The 22,853-nt window shown below is 48.8% G+C and overlaps 1 protein-coding gene across 1 annotated transcript in view; it reads right to left on the reverse strand.

The window, feature by feature from the left end:
• Cdyl (chromodomain Y like) overlaps positions 1-22,853 on the reverse strand; it is a 122,622-nt gene that overhangs the window by 46,539 nt on the left and 53,230 nt on the right. The window contains exon 2 of the mRNA XM_045137001.1: positions 3,898-4,555. Coding sequence (XP_044992936.1) covers positions 3,898-4,555 — 658 coding nt within the window. The remainder of the gene's footprint in view (positions 1-3,897; positions 4,556-22,853) is intronic.

Below are 22,853 nucleotides of genomic sequence, written 5' to 3' on the forward strand. Positions count from 1 at the left end.
GGGAGGAGGGACCATTCCTTCCCTTATTAAGCTGCAAGCCTGGCTCCGTGGTGAGCACAGGAAGTTACTTGCCACGGTCTTAAAAACTCACACAACGCTTCCGTTTTCCCTCAGAGGAGATGATGTTGGTAGTGTGGTTTGGAAGGTGAGTCTGGATCTCACCGACAACGCGGAGAGGAGTGAGGACAGCGGTGGCTTTGGGGAAAGACGTCCTCACAGCGCTGCTCTGCGCCGGCCCGCCGAGCTCCAGAGAAGGGTTCCGTTGAGGACTCTGCTCACTCGTCCTGTTCACTTTTCTTTTTCCTGGCAAGCCCAACAGACTGGCCTCTCTCTTTTTTTAAGTTGAGAAGCAAGAGCAGGAGTGAGAGAGGATTTGCACGCCAGGGCCTCCATCCACCGCAGCCAAACTCTAGATGCATGTGCTGCCTTGAGCACGTGGCCTAGGTGGAGCTGGAGAGTCACGTGAATCCTTAGGGCACTGCTGTCATTCCTCAGCCACCACCCCTGCCCTTCCTACTTAAAATTTTTTTTTGTTTATTTTTATTTATTTCTTTGAGAGCCACAGACAGAGAAAGAGAGAGAGAGAATGGGCACACCAGGCCTCCAGCCACCGCAAAAGAACTCTAGTTGCGTGCGCCCCCTTGTGCATCTGGCTAACGTGGGTCCTGGGGGAATCGAGCCTTGAGCCGGGGTCCTTAGGCTTCATAGGCAAGTGCTTAACCGCTAAGCCATCTCTCCAGCCCCTCTACTTTTTATTTAAGCCGCGGCCACCTTACAGACATTTTTTTTTAAAGTTTTATTTATTTATTTATTTATTTGAGAGCGACAGACACAGAGAAAGACAGATAGAGGGGGAGAGAGAGAATGGGCACGCCAGGGCTTCCAGCCTCTGCAAACGAACTCCAGATGCATGCGCCCCCTTGTGCATCTGGCTAACGTGGGACCTGGGGAACCGAGCCTCGAACCGGGGTCCTTAGGCTTCAAGGCAAGCGCTTAACCGCTAAGCCATCTCTCCAGCCCCTTACAGACATTTTTAAAGGAAATCACTAAATGCTCATATTGGAGCCAGTATCCACCCTACATATGAGAGATCATGGAATGGAGGGCTGCCTTTGCTGCACAGGTCTCACTTACATAAGAAAGTAGAAACTTAATCACAGGAGGGCCAAGAGAAAGAGCGTTGGGAGTGGAAACTAATCAAAGCTGGACTTCGAGGTTCCGAGCCAAGTGCTTGGGGGTGGGGGAGATCCTCAATCTTGCTGGTCAAAATCCTGAGCACCATGGGTTCCCCTGCATTAACAATGTACATCCTCACAGAGTTTGTGGACCATAAAGGAGGCCCATAGAGCTCCTGAAGCCCTTTTTAAAATTATTTAAAATTATTTTTATTTATTTATTTGAGAGTGACAGACAGAGAAACAGGCAGATAGAGAGAGAGAGAATGGGCGCGCCAGGGCCTCCAGCCACTGCAGAGGAACTCCAGATGCATGTGCCCCCTTGTGCATCTGGCTAACGTGGGTCCTGGGGAATTGAGCCTTGAACTTGAGCCTGAACCGCTAAGCCATCTCTTCAGCCCTCCTGAAGCCTTTTAATAGTTCCTTTAAAAGTCAAAAACTGTCTTAGCAGTTAAAGCACTTGCCTGCGAAGTCCAAGGACCCAAGTTTGATTCCCCAGTACTCATGTAAGCCAGATGCACGAGGTGGCGCACACATCTGGAGTTCCTTTGCAGTGGCCGAAGACCCTAGCACTCCCGTTCTCTCTGCTTCTTCCTCTGTCTCTCATAAATAAACAATTTTTTAAAAAAGTTTAAAACCAGGGCTGGGAAATGGCTTAGATATTAAGGCATTTGCCTGCGAAGCTTATGGACCCCAGTTTGATCCCCCAGGACCCACGTAACCAAGATGCACAAGGGGGTACATGTGTCTGTAGTTCATTTGCAGTAGCTGGAAGCCCTGGCGTGCCCATTCTCTCCCTCTCCCCCCCTCTCTCTCTGCCTCTTTCTCTCAAATAAATAAGTTAAATATATTTTTTAAAAAGTTAAAACCAGTCTTTCTGGAGCAGGGACAACTAGGGCACACTGAGCTCCATGGGCCTCCCAGACTCCGTGTGGTGGGCTGCAGGCACGGCCACCTGACATGAACGTAGGCAGCCAAGTTCCGTGTGTTTCCGTGTGGACGTTCCTCCCGATTCCTTCCAGCTGTCAGGGGGAGTAAAGCCTGCTCTGGCACTGCAGCCTTCGAGAGACCAAGCTGTGATCTGGGTCTGACCCACTCACAGCTGTCACTTGCCCACCCCTTGCTCCAATCTTGCCTGTGGCCTCATCCTGGACCAAAGTCATCGTAAAAATGTAAGGTTCCTTTATGTCACAGATACAGCACCCATGGTGGGGGTGGGGGTCAGGATCTAAGCTCTGACTCCTTCCTCCATACTATGGCTCTCTCCATGGGAAGCACAGCTTCCCTGCCTAGAAACTATCAGCGCCAGCACATCATGTCACCTCTACCTCTGAACATCTTTGATAGCGTAAGACACTACCTTGGGGAAGTTGGAATACAGGGTATCACCACATCTGCATGCAAGCACACGTGTCCCATGTGAGGTCCACCTGGGACAGAAGTGCGGGACTGCTGGGGTTGGGCATATGCTCGCAAGGCAGCAATTCCCTGTCCAGGAAGATACCCCAGATTTCAGCTTCGAGCCTGCTGAGCTGTCATACAAGGTGCCAGGCCAAGAGGAAAACTTGTTGCACACAGCACGACAAGGCTGTCAGAGTAAGGTCCTAGGTGAACCCTTTTCTGTGGCTAGCCCCAGCCAGGCAACACCACCCTTAGGCATTCTGACACACGATACAAAGAGGAGCCCTGGAGGTGGGGCCTCCTACCCCAGGCAGAGCTGAAGGGGAGGTTGAGGCGTGCTGCCCTGGTGTCAGCAAGCATTACTGATTGAGAGATACGGAAACGCCATGGCTCGCTAACTAAGCACCCACATAGCTAGCCTGCGTCCCAGGGCTGCATCTCTACTCCAAACCATTCCCCTAAGTCTGAAAAGGCTGTGGCGAGACAGGCAAGATCAGGGCTGAAAGAGAGGCATGGGCCGCAGGGCCCGGATAAGAGAAGCAGAGAAGAGAATTTGGGACTGGTAGCCAGTGAAGGGTGATCAAACAGGGGAAGGATGCATAGATGAGGGCAGACACAGGAGGTAGGCACACTGAGGCACAACCAGTGATGCCACAGAGCCTAGGAGTGGGGCAGTGGAGCGGACACCTTCTCCAAAACAGGGAGTAAGAGAATCCAACAGACCGTTAAGGCAAACAACATCCTTGCTGAAAGCTGTTTCCTGTCACTCACATGGGGGAGCAACGTGAGATCAATGGCCAGGTGAGGCACTACGGGGGTAGGGTCTTTGTCTAGCCCAAGCTGACCTGGAATTCACTGTGTAGTCTCAGGCTGGCCTTGAACTCATGGTGATCCTTCTATCTCTGCCTTCTGAGTGCTGGGATTAAAGGTGTGTGCCACTATGCCCAGCTACAAGTGAGTTCTTAACAAAAGGCTCTGTGTCTATGAGATGTAGGATGCAGGTGGCTGTCAAAGGAAACTTGCTATAAAGAAAACACTGAACACAGCTTGTTTAGAGAGCCGCTGCTCAAAGCAGGTCAAGGTGGAGGCCGAATTGTGTGGGACAGAGAGACAGGCGTGCTGACTTAAATGAATGCTAACAGATTCAAGGGAAGAAAGGAGAAGTTGGCAAGATCTCCCCAGGGTCTTGGAGACATCTGTGTGAACCCCCACCCCATATGTGCATGAGCAGGAGTAGGTATCTAGAGGGGGACCCACATGCTCTAAGGTCACTGCCCTGGCAGGTGGACCAACAGACCATGGCAGCCCGCCGGACACTCACCTTTTCCGTTAACAGCTAAGCCTGTGGCCATGGCGGCAGTCACAGGACCAGACACCTGAGGCACTAGTGGGTGTATTCGGGGTCTGCTCCCCATCCTGGCTCGCTCTGCACCAGGGCCCAGCAAAGCTCCCACGGGCTTCTCTGCGGTCACCTCCGGTGCCACTGTGTCCTCGGGGCCCTGCTCCGCAGGGTCCAGCTTCTCGGGGCTCTCGCTCTGAAAGCCGTCCATCGAGGTCCTGCTCTTGATGGGGCTCTTAGGCACGAGGATCTTAATCCCTGACTTAGCAAGGTCCATGTTCCTGCGGCCCGCAAGAGGCGGGGCTGTGTTTTTCCTGAACTTCTGGCTGGTAGCCAGCAGCTGGCTGGTTTGGTCTTTGCTCCCCACAAGCGCCTTGGGGGCCGCCTTGGAGAGGTTGCTGTGGGTGGATCTGGAGATCTGCTTGCGGGCGTTGCTGGGCGAGGTCCTGCTGGCGCGGGCCAGGCTGCCCTCCTTCTGCCTCTCGCTGTGGCGCCGGTTGAAGTCATGGATGTACTCCTCGCAGTTCACGAGGTGCTGCTCCGGCTCCCACGTGTCATCCTCGCTGTCATAGCCTTTCCACCGCACCAGGTACTCCGTCTTCCCCTTCTTGTTTTTCCTTTTGTCAACAATCCTTTCAACCTGTGTATGACAGAAAAGTTCACTTTTTAAAGAAATAGGCACAGAACACCTGAAATCCTGGCAATTGCTTTGAAATGAGCGCAAACTCAATGCCTGTATTTTAGTTGCTAAGCCATCACTCCAGCCCCAAATGCTTGCATTTTATGCTTTCAATACATGGACTGTGTATGTATTAAGGCATCACATGGTAGCCACTGGTAGCAACGTTTGTGCGATCACATGTCAGTTACATGCATACTCTGAAAAACCAATAATGGTTTGGCTCTGGTGGTGCGTACTTGTAATCCCAGCAACGGGGGGCCGAGGCAGCAGGGTTGCCGTTCAAGGCTCCAGGGCCATACGACGAGACCTTCTTCTATTAAGTATAAATTGCAACTATGCTTTAGTTATCAGCATAAATAAATAAATAAATAAATAAATAAATAAATAAATAAAGTTGAGTGTGATGACTTTATTAAACAGAATTGAGTTCTAGGTTAGCTGAGCTACCTCAAAAAAAATCTCTGAGGAAAAAATAAAATGTATGAATGTGCCCTAGGTAGCTTACTTCTTGACTCCAAAGAGCTCCTTTTTATTTCTACACCGAGCCCTGCCCCCCAAGTTGGTTTTCACAATCATAGGGGCTGTACATGCCACCTGCAGCTGTGGGCCTGGCTAATCTTAAGTGACCAGCAGCAGACAACAAGCTGTGCAAGGTGAGGGCCTCTGTGCTGGCTAACTGGCACATGCAAGGAAATGTGGCTGGTCCTGTGGGCATCATTCTGAAGCAGTTGGTTAAACCGGGAAGGCAGCAGGAGCTGGTCAGGCTGCTCACTTTGAAACCTTGGTCTTAACTTTTCCACTAGATTCTTTAAAGGAAGATGTTGATCGTTTGATTTGGTAATTTACGCATCCTGCATCAAATTTTCACACACACCCTTGCTTTCTGAGCTGTCGTGATACTGTACTCCTGTGGCAGTGCAATGTAACTGAGAGACCCACGAGTCCCATGAAGGGAAAAGTAGGTGTAGTGCCCATATGCTATCAGACACACCCAGAATTTGGTGTGGTGCCTACACTTAGTAAAAACCTTCAGCCTGCTTCCCAGGTATCCTGTGTGACTTTGTGCTCTTTGGGCAGGAGGCCATGGCAAGACAGCAGCCCTTCAGTTATGAATATAATGGTCTAAACCCATCAATCATCAAGAAAATCAGTGCATTTTTGGCAAAGTTACACAGGGGTCAGGGGGCATAGCGGTGTGCAAAGTTCTCCAATTTCCTAAAACCATGCAGGCTGAACATAACTGCAGATAACCTGGCAGAATAAAAAATAATAGCACTCTCTCCCCAGTTCGCCTACTTAGAGAAAAGGACAAACTTTCCTGATATGCACAGAACTAAATCCCCTAGCCACAGAACAGCCGAGATGAGGCATGCACGGTGCTTCCACGCAGAGGCTGCGGCACAGAGGCCAGTCTCGCGACCAACTCCCGAGTCACACACTCCCGTCGGGTCGGGCCAGCACGAGCAGGCGCGCACAGTGGGAGCCCAGTGAGGAGAGCTGTTTTCCACCCCGCTCCTTCACGTGTGAATGGTTCTGCACGGAGGTGCAACCTTTCAACTTAAATAAAAGGTGTATTTCTGAAAAATTTCACACAAATCAATTTCATGGTAGCTGTAGCCCGAAGGTTTTAAATCTAAGTAGTAAGGAGAGGGTGTGTTATGGGGAAACTCAAGTTTAATGTTTTTTCCCCTCCTAAATCCATTTCCACTCAGGGCCATGTACACTCAGCCACAGCGGCCCCTTGCTCTCGCCTCCAAGTCTTGCTGCTGAGGCAGGGCTACGGTGGAAGGGGGCTGCACAGAGTGGGTTTCTTTTCTCTCCCTCTTTCATCCTGAATCCCTAGGGAACGTCTCCCCTGTCCGAAGTCAGGATGCCAGGGCTCCGCCTGTCTGTGGGAGGAGCGGTAGGGCAAGAGGACTGGCCTCCGAGGTCATTCCTGTGCCCGCGTGGGCTTCTCCAATGCTCCGCAGCTTGGACTGCTCGGAAATGCCAGGATGTGGCAGCAAGGTGCTTATGGAAGAGCCAGAGCCAGCCTGTGCTCACGGACAATCCTGCCCCTGCATGTCATGTCAGCCAGCACAGCGGCAGCAAACCGAACAACAAGCCGCTCGAATCACAGATATGAGACGCCGAGTGTCGTAACTTCCCTGCGAGTGTCACAATGTTCTTTTAGTTCTTAGAAGTCGAACCCATTCTCTGAGTCAGCCATAACCCACAGTTTCTAGACCCTCTTTAGAACACTACTGTTGCAATTAAGAGACAACCTAGGGGAGGGCATGAATGTACGGCAGTGGGGAAAACCTGGCACATCACTGCCCTTCTCAGTCAGTGGCACTGGTGGCCTCTGAAAGTCACAGTGATGCTGAGGACTTTCCTCAGGTTTGGGACTCACACCAATGGCTGGATAACACAGAACAACCATGTACCACTATGAAGTAAACAGAGTATTTAGTTATCATTTTTAAATATTTTATTTATTTATTTGACAGAGAAAGAGCGAGAGAGAGAAAGAATGGGCACGCCAGGGCCTCCAGCCACTGCAACTGAACTCCAGACACATTTATCTCCTTGTACATCTGGCTAATGTAGGTCCTGGAGGATTGAACTTGGGTCCTTTGGCTTTACAGGCAAATACCTTAACCACTAAGCCATCCCTCCAGCCCTAGTTATCATTTTAAAAAAAAAGATTTAGTTTTTTGAAGTAGGGTCTCGCTCTAGCCCCGGCTGACCTATGTAGTCTCAGAGTGGCCTTGAACTCATGAACCTCCTACCTCTACCTCCCAAGTGCTGGGATCAAAAGTGTGCAACACTGCGCCCAGCAGATTATTTAAACACTGTTTATAGCAAAGAATCCTAGAAATCTATGAAATGCAATAGGCTGCTTAGAGGAGGAAGATAAAAAATTATCCTATTTAGGGCTGGAGAGATGGCTTAGCGGTTAAGGTGTTTGCCTGTGAAGCCTAAGGACCCAGATTTGATTCTCCAGGTCCCACGTAAGCCTGATGCACATGATGGCACATGCATCTGGAGTTCATTTGCAGTGGCTAGAGGACCTGGCATGCCCTTCTCTCTCTTCCCTTCCTGTCTCTAATAAATAAATAAATAAATAAAAATAAAAAATTATCCTATTTAGAACAAGTTGTCTGAGCTTTTAGTTTTTATATAACAGCTTCATCAAGTGGGAAAGCAATCGTTTCGGTAGAAGCTGGACTGGAGCTCACACCTTGGCTTCCCAGCTAGGACGCCTCCTCTGGGCCTGCTGTGCACAGTGACTCGGGGGCTGCGCTGCCTGCTCGCCGGCCAGAAGTACGTGGAATGCACTCTTGACATTTACGACTTCCACTGGGCCTACTGGGTGCACTGTACGGTGCAAAGTATCTCTATTTCAAAAACAGAATTTCTGCCGGATGTGGTGGCGCACGCCTTTAATCCCAGCACTCAGGAGGCAGAGGTAGGAGGATTGCCGTAAGTTCGAGGCCACCCTGAGAATACAGAGTGAATTCTAGGTCAGCATGGCCTATAGCGAGACCCTACCTCAAAAAAATATATATAGAATTTCAATTTCTTAATTCTTCGTGCATGTACAAAAGAGGAAGACAAAATGGGTGTGCCACACCTCTTGCCACTGCATATGCAATCCAGGTATGTGCCACTCTGCACATCAGGCTTTGCAAGCACTTCAATGGCTAAGCCATCTCCTTCCCCCAAGGAGGGACTCAATGCAACTCTCTACAAGTGCTGGAAAGAGACTAAAGCCCCAAGTGCAGGGACAGGACCCTTTAAGGGGGGCTCGCATCATACTGGCCAAGGGCGGGCAGTTATAATGGGCAGAACTCTGGAGGGGCTCACAGGCAGCACAGGGTGAGCCCCCAAGCTAGCACAGTAACTCCCTGAAAAGGTAGTCTGGACAAAAAAGGGGAGATAGCTCAAATGGGCAAAGTGCTCAAAGACCCGAGAGCTCGAACCCCAGAACCCACATAAAATACCAGGGGTGATGGCATGTGCCTACCATCCCAGATTTGGGGAGGCAGAGACTGGGGGTACTTGGGAGCTAGCTGGCCAGCTAGTCCAGCACAATCAGTGAGCTGCAAGTTCAATGAGGACACTTGTCTCAAAGAATGAGGTGGAAAGTGGTAAAGGCTAATGTTGATTTCTGGCCTGTGCATACATACATGCATGGGTGTGTGTATGTACAAAACACAGAGAAAAGTGGTGCTCTGCTAGCAAAATATGCACACCTACAAGACCCTCACGTAGAAACATGTCTCCCAAAACTCTTAAGAAATGATTAAGGAGCCAGGTGTGATGCACGCCTTTAACCCCAGCACTGGGGAGGCAGAGGTAGGAGGGTTGCCCTTAGTTTGAGGCCACCCTGAGACTATATTGTGAATTCCAGGTCAGCCTGGGCTAGAGTGAGACCCTACCTTGAAAAACCAAAAGAAAGAAAAAACAAAAAAAGAGTAGTGATGGGCTGGAGAGATGGCTTAGTGGTTAAGTGCTTGCCTGTGAAGCCTAAGGACCCTGGTTCGAGGCTCTATTCCCCAGGACCCACATTAGCCAGATGCACAAGGGGTGTACACGTCTGGAGTTCGTTTGCAGTGGCTGGAGGCCCTGCCACGCCCATTCTCTCTCTCTCTATCTGCCTCTTTCTCTCTCTGTCTGTTGCTATCAAATAAGTAAAAATCAACAAAAAATTTTTAAAAAAGTAGTAATAAAGGAGGGTTGGGGAAATGGCTTAGTAGTTAAGGCACTTGCCTGTGAAGCCTAAGAACCCATGTTCTATTCTCCAGATCCCAAATAAACCAGACACAAGGCGGTGCACAGTTCAGCTGCAGAGGCTGGAGTCCTGGTGTTGCCAATTCTCTTATGAAAAAGTAAAAGTTTAATAGATAAACAAATAAATAAATAACCCAGCCCCAAGTACATACTATGTATAAAACACATCAATGAAATTAAACCTGCTTGGGTTTCACACTGGTGACTAGCAGGGTGGACCTCGAGAACAGGACTGTCACCAGGCAAACAAGAGGGCGTTGCTGGGAGTGTGCTGACTTAGCAACAACGGCTTTTCCAATGCTGGCCACAGATTCACCTTGGCGAAAGAGCTCTGAAACACAGCACAGAAGCTGACAACTGCAGGGAGGGCCAGCGTGCTGGAAGGGTACGGAGCAAAGATGAGCGGCTGCCAGGGCTGCGACGGCAGATCACGGGTGCTCCACGCAGGGAAACTATCCCGCATGACACGGGGATGGCCGACCCATCCTTACACATTTGTCCGCATCTAGACGACTGAAAAGTGTAATTGTCCCCTTTCAGGAGTGGATTTAAAATCACAAGATTTTCACAGCACTCGTCACCTTAAGTGACTTTCACAAGGTGTTATGGCCATCATCTACTGTGTATGTATTGTTTAAATACACCTGAAGTCAAAACGACTGCATACATGTTAAGCCACAAGGTGAGGAAATCTCAGTAAGAGTTTGAGAGACTATCTATCTTACAGAACCTGCTCTAGCTGTGAAGATGAAGAATAACAACACTGCATCAGAAGTGACCTAGGTATTCCTAACTTTCTAAATAAACCATGAGTCAAAGAAGAAATAATTCTTATGAATTAGAAAATGTTTCTGAGATCCAGATCACAGTGTTTAAAGGAAGCTATATGGCTTTAAAGGCCCTTCTAAGTTTCTACTTTGAAAACTCAAAAACAAAAATGGTAGCTATAACTGGATGTGGTGGCACACGCCTTTAATCCCAGCACTTGAGAGACAGAGGTAGGAAGAGGATCGCTGTGAGTTCCAGGCCATCCTGAGATGACATAGTGAATTCCAGGTCAGCCTGAGCTAGAGTGAGACCCTGCCTCGAAAAACCACACACACACACAAAAAAAAAGATAGCTATATATATTGTGTAAATTCTCAAAAGTCCTCCCTCATTCCAGGTATAATGGCTTCCCTAGTGAATTCCAACCATGTTTTGGGGAAGGGGGAAATAAAATCATAGAAACTCTTTCAGAAGATAAATAATCTGTTTTACAGAGCCAGCATCATCCTAAAAGCTAATGAAACAATTACAGATTTATACCCTTCGTGAATACATGTAAAAATGCACATTAAAATATTAGCCAACTTAAGCCAGGCACAGTGTGGTTGCCTGCAGTCTGGCATCTAGAGGCAGGGCAGGAGGAATGCAAATTTAAGGCTAGCCTAGGCTACAAATCAAAAGCTAATCTCAAACAATAAATAAAATTATTGGCAAGCTGAACCTGAGGACACAGAAAAGTATGTCATAACCAAATGTGGCTTATCCCAGAAATGCAAGGTGACCTTCATGTTACAAAAAGACAATACAACCTGTCAGTTTGAAAATAAGAAAACCATGTATGTGAAGAGATGCAATAAAGCATTACTGATAGAAATTAAAAACCTAGATCAATGTAGATACCACATGTTCTTGAATTCAGAGCAAATACTATTAAGATATTTCCCAAATGCAGGTAAAGAATACAATACATTCTTGAAGATTTTCCCAGCCAGATTTTATGTGGAAATGGACAAGATTCTTAAAGTTTACAAGGAAAGAAAGGCCTGAACCTGAATGAAAGACGCCAAAGCAATCTTCAAAGAACTGGGCGGTGGGGGAGGAGGAAGGTTCCCCACAGGTTTCTTCAAGACATGAGCAGAAAGCTGCAGACTGAAGGCGGTGTGGTGCCTACATCCGGATCTGCACACACCACACAACAGGAGACGGCAGGGCACCCCATCTGTGCGGCCACAAAACTGACCTGCTTACAAAGGCCCCTCGTAATCCACTTGGTCAACGATCTTCTGATATTGGGGCGCGCACGCGTGCGCTGTGTGTAGTGTGCCTGCATGTGTGTCCAAGCGGGTGGAGGCCAGAAGTTGCGTCAGTTCTTCCTCAGCCTCTCTGGACGCAGAGATCACCAATTCTGATAGTCCAGGTCGCCAGCATTCCCTAGAATCTCTGCTCTGTCTGCCTTCTGGATGCTGGGATTACAGGCAGGTACTGGGAATCCAAATTCAGGTACTCATGCTTGCATGGCAAGCATGTGCCAACTAAGACATTGCCTTAGACTCTGACAAGTCTTTAATAAATTGTCTTGGAGCACCAGATATATACTTAAAAAAAAAAAGTCAACCACAACTTACTATCACATATATAGGTTAACCAGTCCTACTATAGGCCAAACATAAAACTGAAAAACACGAAACTTTTTGACCTGAACATGGCTCAGGAAAAGATAAGGCCTGTTAGTCACAAAAAGTGATACTCATGGAAGAAAACTAATCAAGCAACTTCTTCAAAATCCCAGCAAGCCATAGAGTGTGAGGAAGCAGACATGAAAATCCACTCGTAATGTCAGCTTCTGCCTCAGTCTGCGGGCTACTTGTCTGCTTATCAACACTACACTACATGCCTCAACATAAGCAACGGGACGGGGAGGGGCACAGCCAGACACAAGCACACCCAGCTTTCTGCGTGGGTGCTGCGGATTGAACTCGGGTCCCATGCTGAGACAGTGTAAGCGCTCTTTCCCACTGAGCCATTCCCCAGCTCCATGGTTTGAAATTTGTAAATGAAAGATGAGGTTGACATAATTTGCTAGTCGCTTTTGCAGGGGGCGGGGACGCTCTGAATGAGTAAGTGTGGAATTGTACCTGGCACCAGTTTAAACCACTTGCTGTCTGCATGCTTGACGAACACATCACAAGAGAACGTGATCTGCAGTGAGGCTGTACAATCGGCATCACAACTCCACCCAGCTGCCGCGACGACAGGTCACCAAGAACACTTACCTCCCCACGGCGCTGCTCTTCAGAAGCCACCACAAAACGTTTGCTATTGCGCGCTGGCAACACAACCCAAGCATGCTCAACAGAAAGCCTGACGAAATCACAGAATGCAATTCCTGTCTGGACTCAATGATTGGCACCATGCCCCACAGCCTGGCTCTATCACGTGGGCACAGATGAAACTGTGGAGGAACTAAACACAGAAAGTCCCCAGCCTAAGGGCTGTGTGGTTCTGGTTTTATGAATCCCAGCTTACCATAATTTACCTTAAATATGCTTATTTATTAGAGAGAGTCTGTGTGGGGGTGTGAGCGTATGGGTGCATCCAGCCTGCTGCACAGGAGCTCCAGACAGAATCCCCACAAGGTGCGGCTGGCCTATGTGAGGACATGAGGAAGTAAACCTGGTCCAGCACTTGTAACCCAGCATCCTTAACCACGGAACCTCTCAGCAGCCCAATCTATCTGAAATTTAAAAACCCTTGTTAACGTGTTTAGTTTTAAACTTCATTTCCATAAACCAATACAACATCAATCAATGCTGCTCTGACGTGGCTATAAAATGTCCCTAGTAGGCTGTGTGTTTGAACACTGTGTTCCTGCCTGGGGGGGTAGAGGGGGCTGTCTGGAGACTTGCTGAAAGAAGTGGGGCAGAGGGGGTGGGCTTGAGCCACCCGGCCACTCCCGACTGCCCACTGTGAGCAGCTCTAACCACCGTTTCTTTAAACCTTCCCCCCTTGGTGTTGTTTCAGCCATACACCCTCTCACAGAGCAGAGAAAGGTCACTGATCCAAACCCCAAGATATGCCAGGTGAGTACAGGGTGTCTTCGGCACATGTGGATCTTGGCAGGCAGACTCTGCGAGAGTTCCCTGCTGTGGCTGAATGGAGACTGTTCTCAATGAGCTGTTCTCAATGAGCCCTGTGATGAAGAGCTCCAAGCCTCTGCTGACGGGGCAAGTGTGCCCACCAGAGGCTCCAAACTCATTCTGGCACGTAACGCAACAAGGCTGTCCCATCACCCACACAGTAGTCAAAGTACACACGGACACACTTGCACACGCATCCTCTGACCAACGGCAAGCACTGTTTGGCATCTGCAGAGATCTTGTGTCACAGAAGCAACGCGGAAAAAGAGCACCTTTCCAGCATGAACACAAGCCAGGGGCCTGGCTGCAAAGGTGCCGCACCGCCACGAAGGGACACCGGCAGGAGTCAGCGAGGCGAGGCTCAGAGCTGCTCAGTGGGCAAGCGTGTCTTCGCGCACCCCAGGCTCCCACAGAGCCTTCTAAGGGAGACTGCTGAGGATGGAGCGCACGGCTAGAAACATTCCTCCACAAAGCCCCACAGGCTACAGAGATCACGTCTGACAGGTGCCTGGAGATCTGCCCAGCGAGGGGTTTGTGAGTCTGGCACTCCAACGAGATCAACACCACACAAGGCCCCTTGCCTCTGCTGAGGACAAAGAAACTCCTTTCTCTCCCCTCACCCACAAGCGAGAGGAGTTGAGGTAAACGTAACACGCCACATGCACGCCACAGGGCTGAGGGTGCCACTCAGCAGTAAAAAGCTTGCTTAACGTGTGAAGTCCTGGGTACAGTGGCAACACCAGAAAGAAATCAAGGAATGAAACACAGCAACCTCCTCAGAGCGTGTAAGTCCAGAAAGACCACAGGGAGCGGCCTGGCGATGGCAACGGGGCTGGAAGACGGCTCGGTGACGAAGAGCACATCCGTGCGGGCATGAGCAGAGAGGACCTCGACACATGCGAACAACTGGCCATGGCCACATGGGCCTTAAGCCCAGTCCCAGGCCGAAGCTCATGAAGAGACAGCAAGCGCCCCTTTGGGATCAATAACAGACTCCAGCTCAAGTAAGAGAGGGTGAAAGAGCAATGGGGATTAGAGCGAGAACTTACCTTGAAAATTAAAGAAAGAGAGACCTGACGAGGAGAAGCCGGAGCTGGCGATCAGTGTGTGTGACCAGCATGTAGCTTAAGCCAGGGAGGGAGATCGTCTGACTCATGGAAAGTCGACGTTAACGACAGGAATCTGGTGTCTGTGTGCACTGGAAGTTATTAAATTCATAAGATCGCGTGAAGAGCGAGCATGGGGGCTGGAGAGATGGTTCAGTGGTCGAAGGCACTTGCTGGCAGACCCTGCTGGCCTGGTTCAGTTCCCCAGTATCATCAGCATGCAGAAGGAGGCAAGAGTCTGGAAAGGCCTGAGTATCCCTGCAGGGAGGAAAGCCTGGGACAGCCTCAGAGGCTCCCTGTCCTTCAAACCAGTCCAGTGCAGCAGATTACAAAAGTCTGAGGGCCTCAAAGTCTTTGTTTGCACACAACATCTTGTCCACAAATAAATTACACAGATGTGGCCGCTAGCGACAGGGACAAGTGAGGAAGCGTACACCATTCCTTGACTCACATCTAGGTGTGCAATACCCAGAAATGCTCGGGGAGGGGGTCCTGAAAACAAGAGCATAAACTATTTTAAAATAAAAAGTTCCCAGGCGTGGTGGTGCATGCCTTTAATCCCAGCACCTGGGAGGCAGAGGTAAGAGGATTGCCGACAGTCTGAGGGCAGCCTGAGAAGACACAGTGAATTCCAGGTCAGCTTGGCTACAGTGAGACCCCACAAAAGTTAATAGAGGGCTGGAGAGATGGATTAGCAGTTAAGGCACTTGCCTGCAGAGCCAAAGGACCAGGCAGAGCGGCGTGGCGAAAAGCAGCAGCAGACCCACAGCGTGACAGATTTCAGACAGCAACGCTCTAAGTACGTTGGCACAGTGTTCCTCTGTGTGAGCCTGGGCTTTGTCACAGCAGCGAAAACAAGGCCAGGACACCTCCTCACTCTGGACACCATTGCAGCCACAGCAAACATGGGGTGCGTCTTTATTTGATGGTTCCCCTTTAGTTTTTTTCTTCAGTGACATTACTGCTCATAAGTGTTTCATATTTTAGGTGACTATGGTTGTTGCTATTGCAAGTCTTCCTCTGATACCGAAACAACAGATAAGCGGATAAGAAAACGTAAATCAACTATGTCCAGCCCTTACTAACAATCCTACCTGCAGGCAAGGACAGCTATGTTTCTTAGTTTTCAAGCTTATAACCAACGTTGTTGCTTATTTTAGAGATTACTTATAGATGTATTCCACTATTAATATGTTCAGGTAAATTGGAATATCTTTTATCAAACAGAATAGGTTCCATTGCTTAATCTGCTAAAAGTCTTTTTCTTAATTAAGGGTGGTGAATTTTAATGGTTTTAATCTAATCAGATGTTTTATGATAGTGAGGTTCATATTCCATTATTAATATGTTTAGATAAATTACAATCTTTTATCAGACAGTGTGGAGTCTATTATTGCTGAGGTTTTTTAAAATTAAAGGTGGTGAGCTTTAATGGTCTTCAGTCTAATTAGATGTTTTATGATAGTTCTCCTACATTTTATTTATTTATTTGAGACAGAGTAAGAGAAAGAGGTAGAAAACGGGCATGCCAGGGCCTCTAGCCATTGCAAACTTCAAACGTATGTGCCACCTTGTGCAACTGGCTTTATGTGGGAATCAAACTTTGGTCCTTAAGTTTTGTTAGTGTCTTACCACTAAGCCATCTCTCCAGCCCAGCTGCGATCATTTTTTAAAATACTTTTTTTTAGATTTATTTTTATTTGAGACCAAGAAGGGGGGGGGAGGGAGAGAGAGAGAGAGAGAGTGAGAATGAGCACGCCAGGGCCTCTTAGCCACTGCAAACGGACTCCAGACACATGCACCACCATGCGCATCTGGCTTACGTGGGACATGGAGAATTGAACCTGGGTCCTTAGGTGTCATAAGCATGTGCCTTAACTGCTAAACCATCTCTCCAGCCCCAGTTGTGATCTTTTTATACCGCTGAATTCTTGCTTAAGCTTTAGGAAGTTCTGTGATCATGGTCACAGATATAACACAGCCTGCATTTATCTAAGAACTTTAACATCAGCAAAGATGAGACGACAAGATATTCTGTTTCCTAATATGCAGTAAGATGGATGCAAGCAGTGACGCCCCTCCAGCAAGAATTCCGGCCAAAGGTGGGAGCCTGAGTTTAACACACCTGGATCCAATAATTACCAATTTATGGGAAACTTTCAATTTACAACAGAAAAAGAAGTTTAAAGATACAAGGCTGTGGTCACTCTGAACTGTGGGCGGTCCTCCAGCACAAACGATGCGGTTCCTTCAGTAAGTGGAACGAGGAAAACAGGACAGAAGAAACATTTTCGAAATATCTATGAGCTGTGTTAGCCAAGTGTAGCCATAATGTGGGTCCTAACTGAAACAAACCAATGCAGAGGTGACTTTGTTTGTTTTGGAGGTAAGGTCTCACTTCAGCCCAGGCTGACATGAAACTAACTTTGTAGTTCCTGGCTGACCTTGAACTCACAGGAATCCTCCTACCTCTGCCTCCTGCATGCTGGGATTAAAGGCATGTACTACCACACCTGGCTTAAAAGTGGCACTTTTAGGCAAAAGTACTGTATACAGTATTATAGGTACAGACCTAACATCAGTGTAGTTTGAAGTTAACCACAAACAGTGGTGCATGATAGAGGCTGGCTTGGCTTAAGCTTTCTGACTTTATGGTGGTACTAAAGCAAAGCTAAGCTTCATTCAGGACCTTGTCCCTAAAACATGAGTGCAAAACCAAAGGCAACGTTACCCCATGGCAAAGAAAAGGCAGTCACTTTGATCAGGCTTGCCCTGGAAAAGAGCGAGAGAGCTCTGGGGACTGGCAGGATCCTTAGGAGCAGGAGCTGCTGCTTCTCCAGTGGGAAGCGAGGAGTGTGGGTGAGCGTGTCCCGGACTGAGCTACGCACCACACAGGCAACCTGGAGCGTGGAAGCTCACTCTTGGAATCAGGTTCCTTCTTATTGTAATCAGAAAGTAGGCTTGGGGACTGGAGGGATGGCTTAACAGTTAAGGCATTGCCTGCAAAGCCAAAGGAACAAGGTTCGAGTCCCCAGGACCCATGTTAGCCAGATGCACAGGGAGGCACACACATCTGGAGTTTGTTTCCAGTGGCTGGAGGCTCCGGAGAGCCCATTCTCTCTCTCTTTCTCTGTCAAATAAACTAAATAAAATAAATAAAAGTTTAAAAAAATAGGTTTGTTCTATGAAACAGCTCTCTGGTGACTTGCTGAAAATAGCACAAAACAGCAATCATTCCAGAAAGATTAGTAAGAGAATCACCACCCTCAGACCGGCAGAAAACTCTGCGACACAGAACGAAAACCAGTCAGTCATGAACAGACCCAGAATGGACAAAAGGCACGGTGGGTCCACTTGGAAGCCCCCCCCCCATGTTGCCCAGCATTGTTCCCGGGGTCCTGAGCACATCCGTGTTTGCTAGCCCTGCATGCTGCACCCCCCATAACTATGACACCATGACGCCCTCTGTCCCTTCCTCTCCAGACAGCGCGCTGGCCCCCGCCTGCCCCCTTTCCTACTGCCCTTGCTGCACACTTTGCCCCTCCACTCTGCAAAGCCAGCTCCCTCTTCTTCTTCAGGTCATTTTCTCAGAAGTCCAATTTCCTCAGCTGTGCCACCTGAAGTGCCAAGCACCGGGGTTGTTCTCCTCAGCATCAATGACCATGTGACACACATGGACTGACGTCATCTGTACTGCACCCCCTCCATGGGCACACCGGGCTCTCTGCTTACATGTCCAGGTGCTCGCCTCCCGCGCCGAGACCACACAGGCAGCAAACTTAATAAGCAGCTGAGAGCCCCACAGGCTGCATGAATAATAGTGTGGGTCGATCTCAGAGGCTAATGTGTCAGAAATTAAATCGTAATTCTTTCTGACAGCTCAATGTGAGCATACTGAAGAACGACATTCAAACACCACACACTGTGGTGGAGAGGTCGGCACGGCAAGGGCCAAGGTCTGAACCCCGCCCTTTGCACAAGAGTGACTCCTGCCTGCTTGTGAGCACAGACCCCAAAGTGTGTCACAAAGTCATTAGAATTGATGGACTTTCATGACACGAGCTAGAATGGAGCCTTCTGAGCACACAGGGTGACGCTCTATGGACCATTTCATTTTAGGTACTAACAGATACGTGCAGCAGGCTGTTCCAACTGTACCTTCAGATCGACTCTTGAAGCAAACAAAGGGGCTCACCAGTACTTCCCAGAGAAGGAAGAAGGCTGTGGGCCAAATCGCGGCCCCAAGTGCAGCTTCGTAGCTGGAGTCTCTCAGCAGATGCACTGAGCTCTCTGGAAACTCCTTGTAATACACCTGTTCACCACTTACATGCACTACTTTGTTGGCTTTTTTCTTGTGGCAGGGTCTCACTTTAGCTCAGGCTGAGTTGGATTTCACTCTGCAGTCTCAGGGTGGCCTCCCCAGCGCTGGGATTAAAGGTGTCTGCCACCATGCCTGGCCACACACACCACCTTTAAGTCTACAGAGTTACTCTAAAACCCCAAGGTGAGCATCAAGTGGCTCTTTTCTTTCCTTTTATAGAAAGCAACTTTAGGTAGTCTAGGGGTAGAATTCCAGCTCTTTAGAAGTAAGCTCATAGCTGCCTTATGCAAACATCTTATAAACCCACAGCCATCACCTCTCATCCTAAGTCAGGACCTCAGAAGAACTGTCTGCCCCAACCTCAGCTAAGAACTCTTCAGATTTCTAAAGCAACTGGCCAGCCTACCATGGTTTGGTGTGTTTCAGAGACCGGCTGGCTACATGCTGGGTGTGAAGAACGAAGCCTCCTCGAGATACGACCCATGTGGAGAACTTACCCTGTGAGGCGCAGTTACACTCAAAGGGAGGTGTCCGTACCTGCCAGGCTTGGAACCACTTTTCTACCCGAATAGAATCATGAGATTGAGATCAATGGTTCTCCACCCCCTCCCCCGGAATTCACTATGTAGTGTCAGGGTAGCCTCGAACTAATGGCGATCCTTCTATCTCTGCCTCCCAAGGGCTAGGATTAAAGGTGTGCACCACCATGCCTAACTCATCTGGCAACCTATCCTAAGAGGCATATCTCTCCTCCACATCTGAAAGGAAGGAGAGGCACATGGGGAGGTCTCGGGTGATTAGCAGCCACAGGGCTTCATTCATCAAAATGATTCGTTAGAGCCTGCACGGTTCTTTAGATGAGAACCCACATGTCCAAACTCTGTGACCTGCGGGAATAAATACATGCCCAGGTGTCAGCTGCCTATCATCCCACAGAAAGTGATGTGCACAGTAACTGCTGGCTTCTCAGAGGACTGAGGTGAGGAGGGGTGCCCACAACATGGGTGGAGGGCACTCACTGGGGTACAGTGAGTGTTCAAGGGACGGCCCCAGTGAGAAGTGGACCACACTGCCAAGAGCACGTGTATGTGGTGTGTACCCATCAGTGGGGCAAAAACAGCACACCCCTGTAGAGAGAATCACAAAACACAATCCCCCAAAGCCGGAAGCCAGTATTTGGAAAAAAATCAAGATGTTAAGAGCGGGGGACCGGAGGAAGGGAAGAAATAAGGGGCACGAGCGCAGGCTGCTGGGCTGCGCCGCGGCTCGGGGGAGGTGGGGGGCCAGATGCTGCTCAGGAGCCTGGTCCGTCCGTGACCAGAAGTAGTAGGTGCTGGGGGGCGGGGGGGGGGGGGGGGGGGCGGACCTCAGCGGTGAGTGCTCACACGGGAGGCAGAGCCAGGTCCAGGAGAGTCAGGAGGCTCTGAGAGCTGTCCTTGGTGCTAAACAAGGGGACGCGGCAGGGAAGGGCAGGCAAAGGGCTGTGTGTGAACGGGGCTCTGCAACCGGGCTTGGGAGGCAGGAACTTTAGTTTGGACCGCACTCAGGGGCAGTTCCGCCTACAGGCTTGGCTCCGCAGCCGTGGCTGGCCCTGCCTCGGCCTCTCTGAGCTTTGCTGCTCTCACACCAGCCCATCCTGGGTCGAGGGTGGAATGCGCAAACACTCGACGGGGATCGTTCAGTCCATCGAAAGCGCAAAGCAGGACCTCAACGTGTAAATGTTCAGTGAGACCATTCAGATTTATTACGTTCATTGACTGTACAGGGAAGCACAGGGCAGACCCGCGCCATCAAGACCAGCGACAAGTGGAGATCAAAAGCATGATGGAACTACATCAATACATAAAAACGACATACAGACGAACCAACATAGACTGTGAAGGAGCCTACAAGAAAGGGTCAACAACCCTTCCTCCAACAAAGGCAGATGCACATCACTGAAGTCCTCAACGACACACATGTCAGTTAACAAAGAGCTTTAATACTAAATTTAAACTTAAAAAATATTTTTATTTATTTATTTGACAGAGAGAAAGAGGGAGAGAAGGGGAGAGAAGAGAGAATGGGCTCACCAGGGCCTCCAGCCACTGCAAAGGAACTCCAGGCACACGCGCCCCCTTGTGCAGCTGGCTGACGTGGGGCCTGGGGAGTTGACCTGGGTCCTGTGGCTTTGCAGGCAAACGCCTTAACCACTAAGCCATCCCCCCAGCCCCTAATCTAAACTTTGAAATTGTTTTTTTATTAAAAGTTGTTGCCAGCAATGGTGGTGCACGCCTTTAATCCAGCACCTGTGAGGCAGAGGTAGGAGGATCACTGTGATTTTGAGGCCACCCTGAGAGTACAGATTGAATTCCAGGTCAGCCTGGGCTATACTGAGACCCTACCTTGAAAAATCAAAATAAATAAATAAATATATATATGTATATTACATATAATAAATTAAAATTTGCATCTCCACATCTGTCAACAAATTTATACCAGTACACAGTATACAGTACACATTTGCATACTATCTATAGCTGCCTTTGGGTTACCATGGTGGCATTATGAATAGACACATAGATGACCCACAATCATACTCACTACTGTCCCTTGACAGCAAAGGTTTGCTGGACTCTAGGGCCTCCGAACTAGTAAAATCCTCGTGCTACTATAAACAATGCTACAGAAGGGTAATGCAGATTATTTTGGTGACTTTTAACACAAACAGAAAGAAACTTCCCTGTACACCTGTGAATGAACAAGTTGAAATACTGCTGCAGAGTGGTGTCACCTCTGCTGCCCACCAGCGAAGTCCTCAGACCACTCCTGTGAGAGTCCGCCCAAGCACTGGAAATGGCTGACTCTTGGCTAAGACACGTATATCTGGCCTGTATTTGATTCAATTTACATTTTTAAAAGCCGACAATTTCCTAGACAAAAAAAATCAGTTTTTGAAGTATTTGGAAAACAATTTTTGAAATCAAAGCTTTCACATAAGTAGTGAATCAATATAAAATTAAGTAATAAACTGAAAAAGTGAATATTTAAAGCTTAACAATGGGGACTAGAGAGATGGTTCAGCAGTTAGACACTTGCTTGTAAATCCTGCTGGCCTGGAGTTCGATGCTCCCCGTAACTAATGATATCCTGAACAGAAGTTTTCAGAAAACAATGCTTATACAAGTATTTGAGCAAAGCAGTTCATATCGCAATGAAAAAATGAGCCACACTAAAGGACTTCCCTTTAGCAGGGGTTACTCTATTTACTGGCTCCACAGAGGGGTGGGCGGAGGGCAGAGCCAAGTCAAGTGAACCATCTCAAGTGTGCTTATCCGAAAGCAGCTTTAAACAGGGGCATTTGTTCTTGGGAACAAAACCCACGCTGGGGGAAGACCGTCCTCAGAGCCAGTCACAGCACGGTGAGGTGTGGAAGCACGCCAGGGGCAGCGGTAATCGGCTCAGCGTGGAGACCGTTACTAACTTGCAGGCCCTGAAGTTTACTTTAGATAGTCGGTAAAAAGGTTCGCGAGCAGGTCCATCAACACGCAGAAGCCAGCACTGGTGCACAGTACTTCTTAGGACCACCAGTCAGTTTTCAGCTCTCATCCTTTCGTGGGCCTCCACGTGAAAGGCCACTCACTCACGGGTGGTGCTGGTGTGGGACAGTTTGGCTTATTATGACTGTTGTTCAGCCGTCGGGCAGGTTTACCAGGCATGAAATGCATCTCTGACTTTGGTTAGGCTTCCAGAGTGTGGTGATGGAGGCATGGCCACTTTAAGACGGCCACTCTGATAAAGCCATGGTACCACAACTTTGTGGACTGTGAAGAACACCTCTTTACCTTAGACAGCTGGGCAAAATCCTGTAACACAAACCCTGTCTGAAAATGAACTGTCAAGAGCTGGAGAGATGGCTTAGTGGTTAAGGTGCATGCCTGTGAAGCCTAAGGCCCAGGTTCAATTCTCCAGGTCCCACGTAAGCCAGATGAACATGGTGGCATGTGCATCTGGAGTTCACTTGCAGTGGCTAGAGGCCCTAGCATGCCCATTCTCTCTCTCTCTCATAAGTAAATAAAAATAAATTTAAAAAAATGAAGTGTCAAGCCGGGCACAGTGGTGCATGACTTAAATCCCAGCACTCAGGAGGCAGAAGGATCACTGTGAGT

This window comes from Jaculus jaculus, chromosome 17 (assembly GCF_020740685.1).
Source record: "Jaculus jaculus isolate mJacJac1 chromosome 17, mJacJac1.mat.Y.cur, whole genome shotgun sequence".
Lineage (NCBI taxonomy): Eukaryota > Metazoa > Chordata > Mammalia > Rodentia > Dipodidae > Jaculus > Jaculus jaculus.